Raw genomic sequence first — 20,189 nt, forward strand, 5'->3', positions numbered from 1 at the left:
CATCTCTCTAAGACAAAGCACCTCAGGTGGGATTTGGGATTACTCTCGTAACTACTTGCGTAATGTTACCATGTATCTTATCTTGCTGGACTTACGTACCTGCCTTGCCTCATCTATAAAATAAACAATGGGTGATTTCTTACACTTCTCCTCAGTTCTTTATTTCTTGTGTTTTATTTTACATTTATGCTTGACTTTAACAGGATTCTCAAAGTTGGATTGGTGGAAACAATGAACCGTTGACTGGCTTTACATGGCGAGGTGGTTGTGAAAGAGAAACAACAGGCATACAAGTCTGGAATGAAGTATTTGTGATTGACAGACCTAATGGAACAAAAGTAAAATTCTGTTTATATTTTTTACTGTTTTTTTTTCCTTCCATATTCTTTTTTGAACTGTTTTCTCATACTAACGATCAAAACAACACAGAGCTATTAATGTCTGATAACTTTAACATCACATCTATGGATTATGTCAAATGTGTGAGATACGTAGTAGCATAGAGTACTTTTCTTGACTTAATTGCTGATTTTGACATTATTTCATTTTATTTTCTTATATATTTTTTTATTTGTCTCTTTGGGTTTTGTTTGGTTTCGTTTCAAGTTTTTATTTAAATTCTAGTTAGTTAACATATAGCATAATACTGGTTTCAGGAGTAGAATTCAGTGATTCCTCACTTACATACAACACCCAGTGCTCATCACAAGTGCTCTCCTTTTTTTTCCCTTAGTTTTAAGTTTATTTATTTGTTTTGAGAGAGAGAGAGAGAGAGTGAGTAGGGGAGGGGCAGAGAGAGAGAGAGAGAGAGAGTGAATCCCAAGCAGGCTCTGTCTGTCAGTGTGCAGCCTAATGTGGGGCTTAAACTCATGAACTGTAAGATCATGACCTGAGCTGAAACTGAGAATTGGATGCTTAACCAACTGAGCCACGCAGGTGCCCCAGCCCTCCTTTTTTTTTTTTTTTTTTTTTTTTAAATTTTATTTAGTTTTAGTTTGTTTTTATTTTTGTGAGAAAACATAAGCAGGGGAGGGGGAGAGAGGGAGGGGGACAGGAGATCCAAAGTGGGCTCTGTGCTAACAGTAGTGAGCCTGATGTCGGGCTCAAACTCATGAACCGGCTCATGACATGAGCCAAAGTTAGATGCTCAACTGACTGAGCCACCCAGGCACTCCAACAAGTGCCCTCAATACCCATCACCCGTTTAGCCCATCCCCCTGCCCACCTCCCTTCCATCAACCCTCAGTTTGTTCTCGATGGTTAAGAATCTCTTACAGTTTGCCTCCCTCTCTTTTTCCCCTCTTCTTCTATGTTCCTTTCTTCTGTTTAAGTTCCACATATGAGTGAAATCATAAGTTGTCTTTCTCTTTTTTTGCTTAGCATAATACACTGTAGCTCCATCCACATCATTGCAAATGGCAAGATTTCATTCTCTTTGATGGCTGAGTAATATTCTAGTGTGTACACACATCTTTATTCATCAGTTGATGGATATTTGGGTTCTTTCTATAGTTCGGCTATTGCTGATAATACTGCTATAAACGACATTTATCATTTTAAATTTGGTTTTAATAGTCATTACTGATGAGTGTTTTACTTAGTATTTTAAACTTTTAAATTCCTAGGTGGCTGTGCTGCTAATGGATACCCAGGGTGCCTTTGATAGCCAGTCAACTATCAAAGACTGCGCAACGGTATTCGCTCTGAGCACCATGACTAGCTCGGTCCAGGTGAGACATGAAGTGCTGTGCTATGATTGGGTCAGATAGTCCTAATACCTTTGCTTTTTCTCAAAATGCCTTTTCATTGGAGAAAAAAGGATTAAAAAAAATTTTTTTAAATAAACATTAAAAAATGTTTTTGAGAGAGAGAGAGAGACAGAGTGTGAGCGGGGGAGGGGCAAGGAGAGAGGGAGGAGGACACAATTTGAAGCAGGCTCCAGGCTCTGAACTGTCTACATAGAGCCCGATGTGGGACTCAAACTCACAAACCATAAGATCATGACCTGAGCCGAAGTCGGCTGCTTAATCAGGTCCCCCCCCCCCCCGCCCCCGAGAAAAAAGGATTAAAGTCAGAGTTCTTTACATTTCTCATTGGTCGTGTACATTTCACGCTTACTGTTCTGGCTCACAGTGTGAAATTTCATACTTTGGTTATGTAGGAAGTAATAAACCAAGATCCAGGCCCTTTGGTTTTTCATCATAGCATCTATGCCTTTTTTTTTTTTTAAAGGAAAAGCTATTGCATGTTATTTTTAATTGAATTCAGTCATGTGGTTCCCAGATACAGTAAGGTGTACAACATGTCTTTTATATTTTGGCTAACCAACTAAAAAAAAAAAAACCCAAGTAATTAAACTTAGTTTTCTTCTTAACATGTATGATAACTAGTACTTGATTATTTGAACTAATGGTGATAGAGGCATAAGAATTAATTCATATTTAACTTAGGAAATGTATGTGATGTTTCTGTGATACACTAAGGACTTATAGGACCCGTTTAATTTAGAAAGGGGTAATAAAATCCCTTCTGGTTTTCACTTACTCTATATTCTAATTGTGTTTGGTATTGTATCAAGTTCTTGTCTCTTCAAGCTAGGCCATCTCTTTTCTGTATAATTTAGACTGATGGACTGAATTAAACCACCACATGTCATTTTGTATCTCTTTATTGTCTCTTTGTGAGATCATCTGTGGTCGATGCTTCTCTGACTGAAAAATGAATTATTGAGTAAGGTGGTTAGCCCTAGCTGGTGATGATGTATCCAGAAGTGTATATGCAAATATTAGAAATATGTGCTCCTTCTGAGATAATAGAGGTTTCTTACTGATGGTAGATCATAAGTGATTCTGTCACAGTGTCTTGGAATTTTTGTAATGCTTTCTGGTTTTCTTTTCTGGTAATATTCAGAACATATGTCTGGTCTCTGTAAGTTCCCATTTCCTTCCTTCTTCAATTTGAAATAGCTGTCAGAATGGAAGGGAATTTGGGATGTTATTCTGATATAAAAAAGGAGTACTTTTCAGCTTGGCTTCTGTTTATTATAGGGCTGGGAGCTCTCTTACTACCAATTAAATGATACTTTGGGGGGAGCCCTTAGAGTATCTTTTCTCCATTTTGTTCTACTTTTTTTCTTTTTTTTTTTTTTTTTAATCCTACAAGGTGGCACAACTGCCATTTCCTTGAGGCAGGCAGAAGCCAATCTTTGTGCCCCTCGAATTAGCTGGCTCTGTAGCTTACCTTAAAATATAATATAAGGGAATTCTCTGTTCTGAAGCTTGTACCTTGGTATTCTCTTGTTTATATATTCAACCTTATGATAGTAGGAGGCCTGGTTTTGGATAACCACTTAGAGCCACTCAGCCACTTTCTTATCTGTAAAATGAGGATTTTATCCATCTTAGCTGTGATTGTTGTGTGGAGGTAGAAATAAGATCTAAATGAGATAACGCATAAGAAAGTGCTTTGTAAACAATAAATAACAAAGGTTAAAATTATTTTTATTATTGTTTTCTTCCTCTTTGAGACTACATTTCTTTTCCTTACATAAGTTATCTGGTTGATAAATAAATGACAAATCCTCTTGTCATTTATTCTTTCAACAAATGATTATTGAGCATCTATTAAGAGTCCATGTGCTAAGTACTAATGATCTAAGGTAAACAGATCCTCTTTTCTCTTTGCTGTTTGCAACCTGGCCTTGACAATGAAAGTATCTCAACCTGTTTTCTAAAAGCTAAGGCCCTATGGATAAGAATAGGTTGGTCATGTTTTTAGATTGTAAGTTTGGCTCCAGTATAATCATCTCAGTCATTAATTACTTTTTAAGTACCATGTTTGGAGTTAGTCAGCTGAGAATGTCATTTTAGGTTTGCTGGCCTATTTTGGCTGTTTATATTCTTGACCTCTGAGTGATTCAGCTAGATTATCACTTATTTGCCCTTAGAACAAATTGTTCTGTCTTTGGAGTAACCCTGTTTTCTTAGACATAAGTTGTCTTTCAGCAGAGGTGACATCTGTGGACACCCACTTTTCTCCTGTGATGACCTATGTCACTTTTTAACCTGACTCAGAAGGATTGGACCTTTTTTTCAAATACAGTCTTTTCTCCAGTTTCCCTTCCTTGACATTACTTATACCTTCAGCTCTGGGCTCTGTGCCTTGGAGAGCCTCCTAAAAAATTCTAGAAAGGGAAAGAGTGCCACCTACTGTTACTTGTTCAGCTACTACAGCCTGGTAAAATTTTCATTTTAAGTTATTTAGACAAACGATTTACTTAAAGTTAAAAAAAAAAAAAAAGAGCCATATTAATATGAGTTTGTGGTAGTTGAGACACCCCCCAAATAACTATGAACTACTTATGTAAGCTATAAACTATATATATAAACTATATATATAAATATATAAACTATATATATAAACTATATATATATATAATATATAAATATATGAATATATAAATGAATATATGAATATGAATATATAAATATATAAACAAATATAAACTGCATATAAACTATAAAATACACTCACTCACTCACTCACACTATGATTATACCAGGGAGGAAAATATCTTTGTAGAATTATGCCCCTCATATTCATTGACTTAGAAAAATAATTGTGGGGGGCGTCTGGGTGGCTCAGTCAGTTGGGCGGCCAATTTTGGCTCAGGTCATGATCTCACGGTTCGTGAGTTCGAGCGCTGCGTCGGGCTCTGTGCTGTCAGCATGGAGCCTGCTTCGGATCCTCTGTCCACCTCTCCTCTCTGCACCTCCCCTGCTCATGCTCTCTCTCTCTCAAAAATAAAAAAAAATAAAAAAAAAAGAATTGTGAAAGCAATCTTCACTCTATTAAAAAAATGATTAGAACATTAAAGAAACTGAAAAGGAGGAAAAAAAACCTTATTACGTGGCATACTTTTAAAAATGTCTGCCACTTTCTAGGTCCCTTATGTGTGTATTCATGATTTTTACCTAATTTCCTACCGCTGCTTCCCCCTTAATGTTTATCCTGTTAGGAAAAAAGAGAATATCCTTTTCATGTGCCACTGGTTAAGCTAATGGGTAAGTGATTCATTTGTGCTAAGGTTATAAAATAACCTCCATTTCTGCAAGTAAAGTTAGAAACAGCTGGGTATTAAAAAAAAAAAGAATAAGAAGATTATTTTGTTTTAACAGGTGTATAATTTGTCTCAGAATATTCAAGAAGATGATCTTCAACACTTGCAAGTATGTATTTCTCAAAGAATGTGTGCCAAAGAATTGAAAATATAATTCTTATTTAATCGTGACTTTCCATCTGGAAGCCCATTTTAGTATAAGAAGATTGAATATTATATGAGTTTAAATTGACGTATGACTTCTTAACTAGAAGAAATTTTAAGGTATGCCCAGTCTGTTAGAAAATTAAGTGCTTAACTTTCAAATGATTTTAAAGGCTCTGATGTCTGATACAGAAAGGCTTTACAGATATCTTCTTTCAATCTCTTTGGGGGCGTTATTTTAAATAACTTGCTTTAATAGTTATTTACAGAGTACGGCAGACTTGCGATGGAAGAAATCTACCAGAAACCATTTCAGGTAAATAAGCATTTTATCCTTTTTAAAAACTTACCTATAAATAGCTATCAAGCCACCTGTCTTTTAAGTCTGAAGATACTTGAAGGGTAAGAGGATATTACAAAAAAATTCATTTTTAGCAGCAGATTCAATGGAGTTGAAACTAATGTCATTACCACCTGATCAGCAGTAGGCTCACAGAATAGGAAATAGAACTAATGAATATAGTTTGATCCTTAATACTTAGATTAAATGGTTAGTGTTTTCTCTTAGAGATTATTTAATTCCTAAACTTTAGACAGTCATGTAAATTTCTTTTATACATGGTAAACTATTACAGAATAATATTACTGGTTTTTTTTGTTTTTTGTTTTTTGTGATATACTACAAGTTGAGGTTAGTCCTGTTATTCTTTATTTTGGTTTCATGTAGAAAAGTTCCAGAATTTATTAGAACTGTCCCCTCCCTCCACCTCTTCAATCTCCATATGTTTTTTATTCCTTTAAAATGTCAGGTACAGAATATTAAGTCAGAAATTAACCTGGGTGGAGTTACTTGAGAAGCATATGTTATGCTTGCTTCTTTGGAGTCCTGTCATGACAGAGATTTAAAAAAAAAAAAACAAAAACAAAGTTAATTTCAGATAGTTTCTTTTTTGAAGTAAGTGTAACTTGTAAGTTGACATTAGTACTATTTAGTCGGTTGTGTTATAGGAGGTGGGAATGACTCCACCCTGTTTGCTCATCAGTCTCTGAAATTCTTTCTGTGTGACAGCATTGCTGGTGATTCTCAAGTGTTGGTGGGTTTACATTGATTCTGCCTCAGTCTTGTCTGGCTCAAGTGATCACTTTTATGAAATATCTGGGCAGCTTATGGCTTTTTTGTGTACATGGATAAATATACTCCATTTGGCCTATATCAGTTTTTTTGACCTGGGATAATTTTGCTAATGTCTGGAGACATTTCTGGTTGTCACGGTTTTTGAAGGGAGGTTAATGCTACTGGCATAGTGCGTGAAGGCCAGAAATGCTGTTCAGCATCCAGCCACGCACAACTAAGAACTGGTCCAAATACTTAGGGGCTGAGATTGAGAATCCTAAGCACATATGAGTAAAAAATTCAGTCTAAAATTAGATTAGTTGGTCTTTTAGTTACACAACCTTGATTTAAAATTATGATCTGTATGCCCTGTTAGGCCTTTTGTTCATTTTTTAAGACCCTGTATTATTGCTTGTGGCGGCTCTTTCTTTACATACCATGAAGTTCTCAAATGGAGGCAGTTGCTTGATATAGGGGCTGGGAGTGTTGTTGGCTGAGAGAAGCCCTTGCTGTCACTATGAGCAGTATTAACCATTTGGTTACTATAACTTTTGATAAGGAATTCTTAGGGGAGTGATTGTTAAATTGTTAAAGTAGTGATTTTTTTGTAAAATCTTGTAAGAAATGATTTCCACTGTTTTCTTTCTATAGACATTAATGTTTTTGATTCGAGATTGGAGTTATCCTTATGAACATTCATACGGTTTGGAAGGTGGAAAACAATTCCTTGAAAAGAGATTGCAGGTAAACCCCCATTTCCCAGTGAGGAGAGCATAAGCACCCAGCCAGATGAAGGAGTGGGCTGTCTGGACTACTGCTTAGACTTCCAGTCTCTCAATGTCTTTGGCATAAATCATGTGTCCCAGGTTAGCCCAGGTGGCTCCATACAGAATGGATGAAAAGTAAATTGGTCGTATTTCTGCCAAAGAGGCCAATGCCCTTGAATAGAAACTAAGGAATAAGTATTTCTCTTTAGAACCAACTGTAAATCAGTACTCAAAATATAAAAATTTGAAGGAGACTAACTTTTTGAATTTACTTAGATTGCATGTGTGTCTCTTTCTGGCCCAGCTGAGCTTCTGAACATTTGGGACAGCCTGGATAATATAGTGTGCATATATTGAACACAGATGATGTGAGACCCTCTCTCCAAAGAGATGTCACTATCCTAGATTGACAGCATATAGAGCTAGAAGAGGGATCTTAAACATCATCCATTTCAAAATTTTTTTAAATTATTTTTTTTATTTTGAGAGAGAGAGTGTGCACAAGCTGGGGAGAGGGGGAGAGGGGGAGAAGGGAAGAGAGAGAGAATCTTAAGCAGGCTCCATGCTCAGCACGGAGCCTGACATGGGGCTTGGTCCTACCACCCTGGGATCATGACCTGAGTTGAAATCAAGTCAGATGCTCAACTGGCTGAGCCACCCAGGTGCCCTCACCCTTCTTTTTTTTAATATATAATATAACTGGAACCCAAAATAGTGACGTACCTTTCGTCGCTTAACTAATTGTTGATAACTGGGACTAGCACCCAAATATCCGGACTCCTGGCCCATGCAATATGCTACACCAAGGCCATTCCTAAAGAATAACCTCACCAACATGATCCTTTCTTCCTAAAGTTACCCTCCCCTGGAAGTACTTGGGGAAACCCTCAGGTCAGATACTACTCACCTACTCACATACACAAAGAATACATGAAAATCCCATAAATTCATAAGTAGAAGGGTTATCTTTTTTTGGTTAATAAAATTTTATTTCCCTTTAGGATGATGCATTTAGTTTCTCAACCACATTCAAAAACTTGGAGTATAATATAATTTTCTTATCACTAAAATGAGATTAAGCCAATTCCTCATTTTTGGGTTTTTTGAAAGGCATTTCTAGACCCTGTTGTCAGAGATAATTTCAGCCGTCAGAGTTTTCTCTGGTTTGTTCAGAAGAAATTAACACAAAGCACATCAGGCATGTTAACAACTCAGAATCATGTACTTCAAAGACAAGATTTTTTTTTTTTTTTATCTCATTGACATGATACAGGAAACTGCTCAGATGATGATGAATTTATACAAACTGAACATAGGTGCGTAACAGCACCCATTTTCATCCACTAACCCCTAAGCCCTCTGGTACTGTCCTGACCTGACAGGTGCTGTGTGTACTTTTTATGAAAGGAACCACATACAACATGTATTCTTTTGTGTCTAGCTTCTTTTGCTTAATATTATGTTTCTGAGATATTGTTGCATGTAGTTTCGTTCATTTATTCTCATTGCTATGCGGTATTCCATTACATGAATAGACAACAGTTTCTTCATTCTACTCTTTTTTTTTTTTTTTTAATTTTTTTTTTTTTTCAACGTTTATTTATTTTTGGGACAGAGAGAGACAGAGCATGAACGGGGGAGGGGCAGAGAGAGAGGGAGACACAGATTCGGAAACAGGCTCCAGGCTCTGAGCCATCAGCCCAGAGCCTGACGCGGGGCTCGAACTCATGAACCGCGAGATTGTGACCTGGCTGAAGTTGGACGCTTAACCGACTGCGCCACCCAGGCGCCCCTTCATTCTACTCTTGATGGAGATTTAGGTAGTTTCCAGGTTTTGTCAGTTATAAATGGTGCATTTTTTTTTTTTTTAAACGGTGTGTGAGAAGAGTCTGAGTGAGTATATGAGTTATATTGGGATAAGTAGCTACTAAAAAAAATCGAAGTTTGAGGGGCTGGGTGGCTCGACTCTTTATTTCTGCTCAGGTCATGATCTTATGGTTTGATCCAGCCCTGTGTTTAGCTCTGCGCTGACAGTGCGGAGGCTGCTTGGAATTCTCATTCTCTCTCTCTCTCTCTCTCTCTCTCTCTCTCTCTCTGCCCTCCCCCCCCCCATTTGCATGCACTTGCTCTCTCAAAATAAACATTAAAAACAAACAAATTAATTAAATAAAACTCTAAGTTTAGGATTTTCTTCCAGAAAATACATAGCAGTCTCTCTTCCCAAAACACTGGTAACTAGCATCAATCATAAATAATCATTTGGAGTAAGTACTGAAATTCCAGTAAGTTTCAGAGGTTCTTTGGACTTTATTGGAGCTTTTTCACTTGAGCTGTTATTTTGCTCAAGGGCTAACCTTTTTATTAGCAAATTAGTACTTTGTTTTTTCTCTTTGCTGTTATAAATACTTTAAAGGCAAATCCTTCATTTATTTACTGGTTTGTACACCACAGCCACTACTTGTTAGTCTGGTGCTGGATATTCTGATTAGTTATTTGTGCATTTGTATTTTTTCATATTTAACATGGGAAAAAACATCTTTTCTAGTTTTAAGACAAAAGTGGGTGGGGTTTTACTAAAGAGATCAGAAATGCATCTTCAGTAAAATTTTATATTGTCAAAAAACACCCATCTGGAGTAGCATCTGAGTTAAGTGTGCACACTTGTGAGTGTGTGTGTGTTTTCTTGAGAACTTTTTTTCCTTGTTTGTGCCTTTACTCTGTCTCCTTCTGCCCTCAGGTAAAACAAAATCAACATGAAGAGCTACAGAATGTAAGGAAGCACATTCACAATTGTTTCTCAAATCTTGGTTGCTTCCTTTTGCCACATCCTGGTCTTAAAGTTGCAACTAATCCTAGTTTTGATGGGAGATTGAAAGGTGGGAATTCCCATTCTTGCTAAAATCAGAATTTATTTTTTAGAGGCTGAGAGTTTTAAAAAAAAAATACATGGTTCCTTAAATTTTCTGTCTTCTACTGGAAGACATTTTGATGCATTGTTAATGAGGTGATATTAATGCTCTGTGTGGTCTGTCTAGCTTTCCATTGGGCTGTTGTAGACTTGTAGTGTATGGATTAGCGTGTTTTATAATGTGGTCTGTTGTTCATCACCGGTGTCCTAAAAATCCCGAAGGCTGAGAACATTTCAGTATTTCATCTGTTTGTAGTCTGTAAAATGTTTTATGAATATATCGTATTCATGTAATCGGATTTAAGGCTCTGTTTTAGGGATGATGTAATTTTTTGAGTATGTCCTAGGATTTGAGCATGATGGCAAAAGGCTGGAGGAATAATGAAATTTTTACAGAATGGCTGGAAAACAAAATCTAGTATTAAAATTTAGTATAATTTCATGAATTGTTTGCCTTTTGAAAAGGATAGTTTAGTCAATACTAATGTGGAATTTATTGTGGTAGTCCACAATTTATTATTTGACCTGAAAGAATTACTGGGGCACGAGGGAAATGGAGCAGGGGCGGAGGGGGAGAGTATATTTTTTCCTAGGAGATACGATGTGTTTGGATAAGGTTTTTTAAATGAATGTACTCGAGGAATAGATCGTGTATACTGTCATTTCATGAAACAGAATGTTATTAGCTCTTACCAGTGGGGACTTCTTTACTCTTTCTTCTTTTGACTAACATGTTGGTTTATATTTCGTTTCCACTAGATATTGATGAAGACTTTAAGCGAGAGCTTCGAAATCTGGTTCCATTGCTGCTTGCCCCTGAGAATTTGGTAGAAAAAGAGATAAGTGGATCTAAAGTCACTTGTAGAGATCTTGTAGAATACTTTAAGGTAGGAAAACTGCTACGTTAAATGACTTGGTCTCAGTTAGAAATATAGCTGACTTAAAACTCATATGTATATACGTACAAGAAATTTCCTGTCTTTATTTTACAGCAAAAAAGTGAAATTTATAATTTTCCCTTCTTTGCATTGGCTGTACCAATTTTTAAGGATATCTAAAATGATAGCAGACAACTTGTATGTTCTAGACTGTGGTTTTGTTTATGGGATTATCCTCCGTTTCCTCCAGCTCTGGTAGGGAGAGAAGAAGAGCCATTCACCATGTAATTAATTGTAATGCCACTCTCTCATTTGTGAAGGACAGTGGATATGGGGAGTGGCATTCTGCCTCTCGAGTTCTCATAAAAGAGCCTTCTCTCTGAGTTCTTGAGGACTTAATAGGAGCAGCTGAAAGTATCAAACTGGTTTCTGAATCCAATTACTTGTAGATTTTTTTCTCTATCTCTGCTCTTCTTTAGTCTTCATAGCTTGCTTGCCAGAGCAAGACCATTATCAGGGTTCTAGTTATTCATAGTAGTTACGGGTAGATGGAAGGGAAACTATAGTTAACTAAGAGTGTGTTTTTGGTCATTTATTGGACAGTTGGTCACTTTCATAGCATTTTTGGTTAGTTGTGAAGTAATTCAGTCAGTAGAAAGTTGAGATGAACAATTTCTATATGGACTTGTTAAAAACTGTCATCTTTCCTTCTTACTCTTAGAGCACAAATTAGGTAATTTTTTTCTTGAACTGAAATATCATTTAACTTGATTGAAGTGAAATATTGAGTAAAAAAGTCTAACATTTAAAACAGTAACAGTAGGGGAGAATTATGGATTCCTTTTCATAAAGTGGGTGGCATTGTATATGTTACTTTTAAATATAACTTTTATGCACGTTGGAATTCTATTTAGAAACATCTCTCTAGGATATTATTTAGCGTATGTTTAAAAGTATGAATTATTTTTATATTTAATGGATATTTTTTTCCCCTTCGGAAATCTAGAGCCAAATTGTTTAACCTGCCAATGTAAAGAGTCTTTTATATTTTTAGGCTTACATTAAGATTTATCAAGGAGAGGAACTTCCACATCCAAAGTCCATGCTTCAGGTAGTGTGTGTGTTGTACGTATATTTATTTTTGAAGGAGAAGAGTCTTTGGTTTAGAGATAAACGCTGGAAGTGGGATCATTCTTCTTTGCACACAAATGAATTTCAGATATTTAAGTCAATACGGGTCATGGGTCCTGAAGTTTTTCTATGATTGCAGACCTTGCACACATAGGCCATCAGAAATAAAGTTGCTAGAGAAGTGTAGAAAACTTCCTCTTGCAGGAGATAGCTTAATAAGGGCCTGTCTAAACCAAACTTCTTCCCTTCTCTGAGTCTGTGACATTGAATGTTTTTAGTAAGGCTTATTTCATCTTGGTATTAATGATTTAGAGCTGCTTCTAGTACATACAGGTTTTTTTTCTTTTTTCTTTTTTCTCTCTCTCTTTTAAAAGGTGTTCTTTGGGGACAATGTTATTTTAACCTAAGTTTATTTTTTTTTTTAAAGATAAAACAGCTTAATTTAATAAATCAAGAGTAATTAATATTACATTCATGTCTGTCACTTCTTACTAAATTTTACTAATTTCATTGTGTTCATACTGTTAATTTGTCACCCAAATTTAGGTTTTATTTCTTTCAGATACATATCTAGTTTATGTTTTTTAAGATTTGCTATTTTGGACAATTTTTCAGTTTTATAATGGATTGAATAGTATTTTCTTCTAAAACTCCTGTAGTAAGCAGTTTTGTGGATTTAAAAATCTCTTGTGTCATACTGATATGAGAGAGCAAGCATATGGGTAATTTTTAATTCTATACATCTGGAGACTTGACACTTCTTAGGGTATGTCTAATTCTCTGCAATTTCCTGAGCATGTGTGGTTTTGTTTTGTTTTTTGTTTTTTTTTTTTACAAACCCATTTTAACAAACCTAAGCAAAACAAAATTGGACAGGCAGTCCCATTAGAAGCCATTACTATATCCCTTCCATTGGAAAGGAAAACTGGAAGTTGATAATGTTTTCTCTGGTTCATTTTCAGACTTGTTCACTCTATAGACTTTATTGTGTTAGAATTTATAGAGCCGCTGGGCATTTTTTGCATAAAATTGGCACATTTTGTTTTATTTTTCTAGGCAACAGCTGAAGCTAATAATCTTGCTGCGGTAGCAGGAGCAAGAGAGATCTATTGCAAAAGTATGGAGCAGGTTTGTAAGCAACATTTACATTTGACACTAAAGTGAGACAGAGGATTTTTACAGTTAAATAATTGAAATAATTTGTGCTCCTTACGTACTGTCACAATATATCATTCACCGATTCCCCTTCATCATCTCTGCTGGAAATAACTAAGAAAATAATTCTCATGTTTAGAGTGCACGATATAGGTGGCAAGTTACTACGTAAATCGTACTAAAATAGTTTTGACGCATGATTCAGAGTGCTCTTATTAGCAGCTTCTGATGTAATATTAGTTTAAGGCCAATGACAACTTCTGTGCTAAACTTGCTAACTAGAACGTTAAAGGACCTTTTTTATGTGTTCTCTTTTACCCACTCTCTGCCCAGAGTCTTGTGAAGTCAGGTACAGATTTTTTTCTTTTTTTTGTCTTTACTGGTATTAGTCATACTCGAAGAATTTATTTTACCCGAGTCCACTAAACATACAAGAAATAGGTTATGATTATGTACGAGATATTATGAACAAGTTTAAAACTGAACCATGTAGATGGCTTGACTTTTTGACACTAAAAACTGTGAACCGGGAATGTTTTTTAAGTGTGAATTGTTTCTAGCCAGTAATCTGTCTTGTACTCCTCTGTACAGGTATGTGGTGGGGACAAGCCTTACATTGCACCTTCAGATCTGGAGCGAAAACACCTGGATCTCAAGGAAGTGGCGATTAAACAGTTTCGTTCAGTAAAAAAAATGGGCGGAGATGAATTCTGCCATCGTTATCAGGACCAGCTTGAAGCTGAAATTGAAGAAACCTATGCAAACTTGATAAAGCACAATGATGGCAAAAACATCTTCTATGCTGCTCGTACCCCGGCCACACTGTTTGCAGTCATGTTTGCTATGTACATAATCTCAGGACTGACCGGCTTCATTGGCCTAAACTCTATAGCCGTCTTGTGTAACCTTGTCATGGGGTTAGCACTGACATCTCTTTGTACTTGGGCATATGTAAAATACTCTGGGGAGTTCAGAGAAATTGGAACAATGATTGATCAGATTGCTGAAACACTATGGGAACAGGTTGGTATCTATCTTTTGGTTTTTCAGTGACTAATCTCATCCCTGTGACATTTCCCTACCCTTCTCCTGCAGTATTCGCACACCTCCTTTTCCTTTATATGAGGAATGTCAAAAGGATGTTTTCTGTTTTGTTTGGTTATGGTTGTGTAATGTGAATATAAAGTATGAACTGAGTAATTTTTTTTTTTCTTAAAGTCATAATTTTAGTGTGCTTTGATTGGCTTAAATCTGTAATATCTTTGGATAGATTCTTAGTCAGAGGCCTGATTATACCAGACAATGGGCTGGGCCAGAGTCTCTACGGACTTTTTTCTTAGAGGAAAGAAAATATAATCAGTGTAAGAAAGAAATTTGGAAGTGCAGTGCTTTAAGAAAGCAAAAGAAGTGTCTTATTAACCCTGGCAAGAAGCAATTCATGCCTATATTTGAGGGAAAATATTGATATTCAGGTCTTTGTTACCTTCCGTGAAGATAGTGGTGATTTACTGATGGAACAACCTGATAGGGATTTCTTTTACCAAAGGAATTTTGTTTGCTGTCCGTACTATGGAAACACTAATGAACAAAACAAAGCGCCACAAACAGAGAACCAGCTTCTCTTAATCGTAATCTTTGACTTCAACCAGAATTCAAATCATAATCTTTTACCTCAAACCAGAATTCAAAGTCGGGCCTGACAAGAATCTACTAAGGGAAGCCATGTTGAATGTCCACCTGTGTGCTGGAATTCCCCGGGTTCAGAAAATTCCATTCAAGGATGTTGTCATTAAAATGATCATCGTGAAATACTTGAGCATCATGTCAAGGATCAGAATGAAAGCTGCAGTTAGTATTGATGGACAGCATAATAGGCATTTTCAGAAACCACTTCTGGCCATAAGAAGTATTGGGCTTATTTGGTGGTCTAGGACACGCAGGTCCATGTTGGTTTTGCCTTTAAATTTAAAGACGGAAGAAGTAAATCATTTTTTGATGAAGGTTGATTGGGCATTGACTTTTCTTGTAACAGTGTCATTATTTTATGAAGTGACCCGCCATATTAGTTTGGGTTTTGTATTTATTCTTTAGAGAAATTTGGATCTGATTTGGAAGCTTGTGTTTGGATATTTGTTAAATTTAACCCTTCATTTAAAAAAAAAACTGCACTCTTGATATTCCTTTGATATCTTCTAATAGAGGATGGATTAAAAGCTATTGCAGCCTTGCTTTTTAAAAAAAAATCTCTACTTTAAAATTGTGGACCATCACTAATTTTCTGCAGCATGAATTTTAATCATTGTGCGATGTCTTCATTTGAAAACCAGTCATCCTCCTATATCATGCTCCGGTAGCACTGATTCTAGGACTTTAGAGGTGCCATTATTACAAAACAATTAAGTGGAAGAGTCTAAAGTGTGTAAAATTACCAGCGTAGTTGAGGTAGGTTGATCACTAGTCAGAGAAGATATGTGCTGTGTCAACAAACCTTGCCTAAATCTTCTTGCATTTCTCTTTTCTTTTGCTTCAGAGGAGTCCCAGGAAGGTGAGAAACTCACAGTCGCAGATTCTTGTAGTCTTAAACGCTTTAACTTCAAGGCGCTCTGAGTCATTGTCCTAACGAGTCACTCCATGTTTTAGGTGTTTTCCAAACTGTTTGAAGTTACTAGACGTCGAATGGTCCGTCGTGCTCTTTCATCAGCACAGCGACAGAGACTGTCATCCAACAATAACAAGAAGAAAAATTAGACAGTATTTTTAACTTTTTTCTCTATCTGAAGTTGTTCACCCTTAAACATGTAGGACAATAAGCAGGACCGTCTGGGCCGGTCTGCATAAATGCTGTATACTTACCAGATTTGATGCTGCATAGAGGGTATGGAATCGCACGTCCATCTCATAGGAATTGTAAATGGTTTGAGTAGGAGGAAAGTAATTTTTGTTGCATTATAAGATGTCTAACTGCATTATTTGTAGCATCATAGCTTTTTTGGGGAGAAGCATCTTTTTTATTTCCCACATTCCTGGTTATTTTCTTCATTGCTTTGAATTGAATTTTTATATCTATTTTTCTATGTACCTCTTTTTTTACCTCATGTTTTTATTTGTTTTGCACATCTCTCATACCACAGGTATTGAAGCCCCTGGGTGATAATTTGATGGAGGAAAACATAAGGCAGTCTGTCACAAACTCTATCAAAGCAGGCCTGACTGACCAGGTGTCTCATCATGCCAGATTAAAGACAGACTGACAGTTCATCTCCTCATGGACTCCACTCTCCCTTTTTTTCATGCTTGCTGTACAATGAGAACTCAAATAAAAATAAACCAAAGTTTACAATCAACTGTAGAAGTAGTTTAGTATAACTGGCTTCACAGATGGCTGCCACAGAGTGTGAAAATTGTTTGTTGGTTTTAAGCATTCTGTTCTTGGCTCCTAAGACATGGAGATTGGCTGAGGAGCATTAGTTTATCATGCACATTTGTGCCATGTTTCTTTCTTTCTTTCTTTCTTTCTTCCTTTCTTTTTTTTTTTTTTTCCTTTTTACTTAATCTAATGTTAATGAAATTTGTCTTATGTAAAAGGATATTTCAGGGAAATATTTTAAGAAATCTATTTAGAGTCTCTTTAACACCAGTGTCCCATTGAAATTTTAATTTCTAGTGAAGTTATGAATCACTGTATCAAGAATCAGATCGGAATGACAATGAAGCCTTTATTGAGCCACTACATTAAAAGTATATATTGCTTTACTGCCTTCAATACCAGTATTACATAAATGCATGTGTCAGAAGTCTCACAGAAATTACATGACAACTCTTGTAGCTAAGAAAGTGATTCTGAGGTGTACATTTGTCTTGCCTTTTTAAATTTATAAACCTGCCCTAAAAGGAGATGCATATCTGGGAAACTGAACTGTCTTTATTCAGTTTAGCCTTCGTGTACATAAAATATGCCATTAATTTTATTGGGGGAGAAATTCCATCCAAAAATGTTGCCTACAGCTATGAGTTCAGAGTGTCTGTACAGTGTGTAGCTTTTATTTTCTAAAACCACAGATAGGGCATGTATATGAATTATAAATATATAAATACGATTTTGTATTAAAAGTTTTGTAGTTTATGGCAAAATCTGGTTCTGTGGTAGGCTAAGTGCAGTCCCTGTGAAGGAATGTTTGTGGCTCATGTCAGTGTGTGAATGCATAGACAATTTGAAGTTTTTGATATATTTGTGATATTTATCTTCCTTGAGCACTGCAGTCTCCCCCCCCTCCCCCCCCAAGGGAATTCAATGGGAATGTTTATCGTGACTTTGTCCTCTGTTGCATTTTAAAGTTATTTCCTGTAATTTATTTTCAGTACATAATTAAAAATTTGTTGTATATATAAAATGAAACTTGTGATTCTTTTTTAAGGAATCCTTCAAGTATGTATTCCATTACATAAACCATATTTATTTATACTGAAAAGAGCATGAGCAGGAAACACCCAAGTGAGAGCTCTAAGGTATTGTACCCAAAGCTAAGCTTGTAAAACTCACTTTTCTTTGTCTGTCTCTGTTAGGGAAAACTGAACTGTGATTAGCCTAGGTGTAGCTGGGGATTTGTTCATTTCTTTTCTCCCTCTTTCTCTCTCTCTCCCTTTCTCTTTCTCTCTTTCTTTCTTTTTCTTTCTTTCTTTCTTTCTTTCTTTCTTTCTTTCTTTCTTTCCTTCTTTCCTTCCTTCCTTCCTTCCTTCCTTTTCTTTTTCTTTCTTTCTCTTTCTTTCCTTCCTTCCTTCCTTCCTTCCTTCCTTCCTTCCTTCCTTCCTTTCTTTTCTTTCTTGTTACATGTAAGGCTAACATTTTTGCAATTCTTTTGTAGCCTTCTTTATAAACACCTATTAAAGTACCTATTTTGGTTGTTAAGTGAAGAAAATTCAGATGTTGAGTTGCATGCCTGAAAGCTCTAAATTTACTTTGGTTGATATATCTCCCTCCACCCCCCCTTTTCAAATCCTGATTTTATATGGCTTGTATTTGTTTCCATCTGTATTAAATTGCTACTGACTCATCTGTTCTTCTTAAAACATAATGAATCCACCTGAAAAGTCTTTTTATTTCTTCTAACATCCTGTTTTATGAATGCTGTGGACTGTTTTTATGAATGAAAAAAAATAAAAGGTTTGTTGTATAATAGCAATTCTTCTGAAATTAAAGGCACACAAATTCACTTTAAAACAAAACAAAACAAAACAAAACAAAACAAAAAGAGTTGTGAAATCTACACCATGGATTTGTTAGTTTTTCTTGTTGGAGAATGTGTTTTCCACAAAGAAGATACAATTCTATAAAGGATTCCAAGAAAAAACACTTCGGTATCAGCTGGAAGACTGTGAAAACTATTAAGGAGCAATAAAAGGGATTAAAGACAAATACAAAGCTACTGGCTGAAATAACTTGGGTGTTAGTATGTTTTCTGTGGTACAATTTTGTAGTAACCCACGTAATAAGGTAGGTTTTTAAAAAATACTTAATGATAAGTGATTTCCTAGTTAAGACCCAAGTAATTTTGTGGAGCGGACAGTCGTTTACAACCTACCGAGTCTGCCTTACACATTTCTCCTGAAGATAGCTAGCCGGTCGGTCATCCTCACTTGCCTGAACATACTCCATCTGTGAACTTGAATAGCAGTGTTTCGCTGGTGAGCGTTGTGTTTTCAGCAAACTCCGACCTGGACTTGCTTTAGTTGTTTTATTTCCGGAATGGGGCAGACCAGGGGCTTCATCTTGCTGGAGATGGGAGTGCTGTTGATGTCAGTTACGTTGTTTCATTATTATGGGATCAAAAAAGAAAAGGTTTGTCCTTGACTTGGTTAAAAACCTGTTAAAAATATATACTGTCAAGGGTCAGAAAACACGGCGGTGCTGCTGTTAGTGGTGCCCTGTATAGATACTCGAAATGGCCCTTCACAAAGTTTTTTAAAGCACTTGCGGGAACTGGCTCTTTGATCGGCCGTGTATCTGCTAACGGAGGTTGCTTGTGTCTGATCTCCACACTATTAGGCTTCATTCGTGGTCTGAATTCCCAAACTTTGGTCAGAATCCACCTGTGCACCTAAGTGTTTTACCATTCCCATCACAGTTGCGGGATGATGATAAAAATCAGCCTAGAGAGCTGTCAGCTGTGCGGCTGGCAGCCGGCGCTTACCAGTCTCGCAGGGTTTGCTAACCAAATGGCTGGCTGTCTTGGATTCATTCAGTCTGGAGCCTCTGTCACAGAACTTTGGGGAGCCTTCCAGTGGGCTCCTGGGCGAACAAAGCTAAAGTAGAGCTGAACCAAGCAGGAGAGAGAATTGCTACTTTCTCCACCCAAGTCTTAGATCCTAGGGATTTATCCCCTTTCAAATTTGGGGTTTTTGCTGGAGTGTAGCAGTTGGCCAGGTCAAAAGTGCCCAAAGATAAATGCAAGCAGGTTAAGAAGAGGGGGATCACAGCCTTTGTATAACCCAGTGAAGCACTTCCACGTATGTTCGCACTTTTCATCCAACAGTCCTGTGAGGAAGCTAGGAAACCACGTTATCACAAAAGCGTCTGGGGGCACCTCAGGCTTGCAAACCGGGATGCTAGCACACGCCTCCAGGGTTTCAATCCTTCAGAAGTTTCAGACCCAGAGAGTAATGTTCCTAACTCAAGAAGAAAGCTCTGTCTTGGTGGCATTCTGTGAAGCACCAAAAGGTGGAGGAAACATGATTTTATTATACTGAAACAAGGTGGAAATCACCTGTAATATCACTCTTAAAAGACACAAAGCAAGAGGTGAAATTTTCCTGTTCTTTTGATTGTGGACCTCAAAGGTAACTTCCTGGGTGTGCTATTGAAATCATCCCCATGCTTATCGACACATCTGTAGGTGTGTAAAGTATACTCTTGATTTTTATTTTACACAAAAATAGAATGACCCCGTATGTGATTTTCTGCGCCCTTAGAACACAT

General features: G+C 36.6%; 1 protein-coding gene across 4 annotated transcripts in view; it reads left to right on the plus strand.

Moving 5' to 3' along the window:
* The window catches only part of ATL2 (atlastin GTPase 2), a 59,836-nt gene extending 41,444 nt beyond the window's left edge, over positions 1–18,392 (plus strand). Inside the window, exons 3-14 of one of the 4 annotated variants that reach the window (XM_045447104.1) lie at positions 204–338; positions 1,626–1,730; positions 5,178–5,228; positions 5,523–5,579; positions 7,029–7,121; positions 9,882–10,020; positions 10,812–10,939; positions 11,985–12,041; positions 13,118–13,189; positions 13,808–14,239; positions 15,747–15,761; positions 15,857–17,607. In XM_045447104.1, the coding sequence (XP_045303060.1) occupies positions 204–338; positions 1,626–1,730; positions 5,178–5,228; positions 5,523–5,579; positions 7,029–7,121; positions 9,882–10,020; positions 10,812–10,939; positions 11,985–12,041; positions 13,118–13,189; positions 13,808–14,239; positions 15,747–15,761; positions 15,857–15,964 (1,392 nt within the window). In that variant the 3' untranslated portion in view covers positions 15,965–17,607. Of the gene's footprint in view, positions 1–203; positions 339–1,625; positions 1,731–5,177; positions 5,229–5,522; positions 5,580–7,028; positions 7,122–9,881; positions 10,021–10,811; positions 10,940–11,984; positions 12,042–13,117; positions 13,190–13,807; positions 14,240–15,746; positions 15,762–15,856 lie in introns of all 4 variants that reach the window. The other 3 variants (XM_045447103.1, XM_045447106.1, XM_045447105.1) reach the window with 3 other exon arrangements.
* Positions 18,393–20,189: the final 1,797 nt, after the last annotated feature.

Source organism: Leopardus geoffroyi, chromosome A3 (assembly GCF_018350155.1).
Source record: "Leopardus geoffroyi isolate Oge1 chromosome A3, O.geoffroyi_Oge1_pat1.0, whole genome shotgun sequence".
Classification (NCBI taxonomy): Eukaryota; Metazoa; Chordata; class Mammalia; order Carnivora; family Felidae; genus Leopardus; species Leopardus geoffroyi.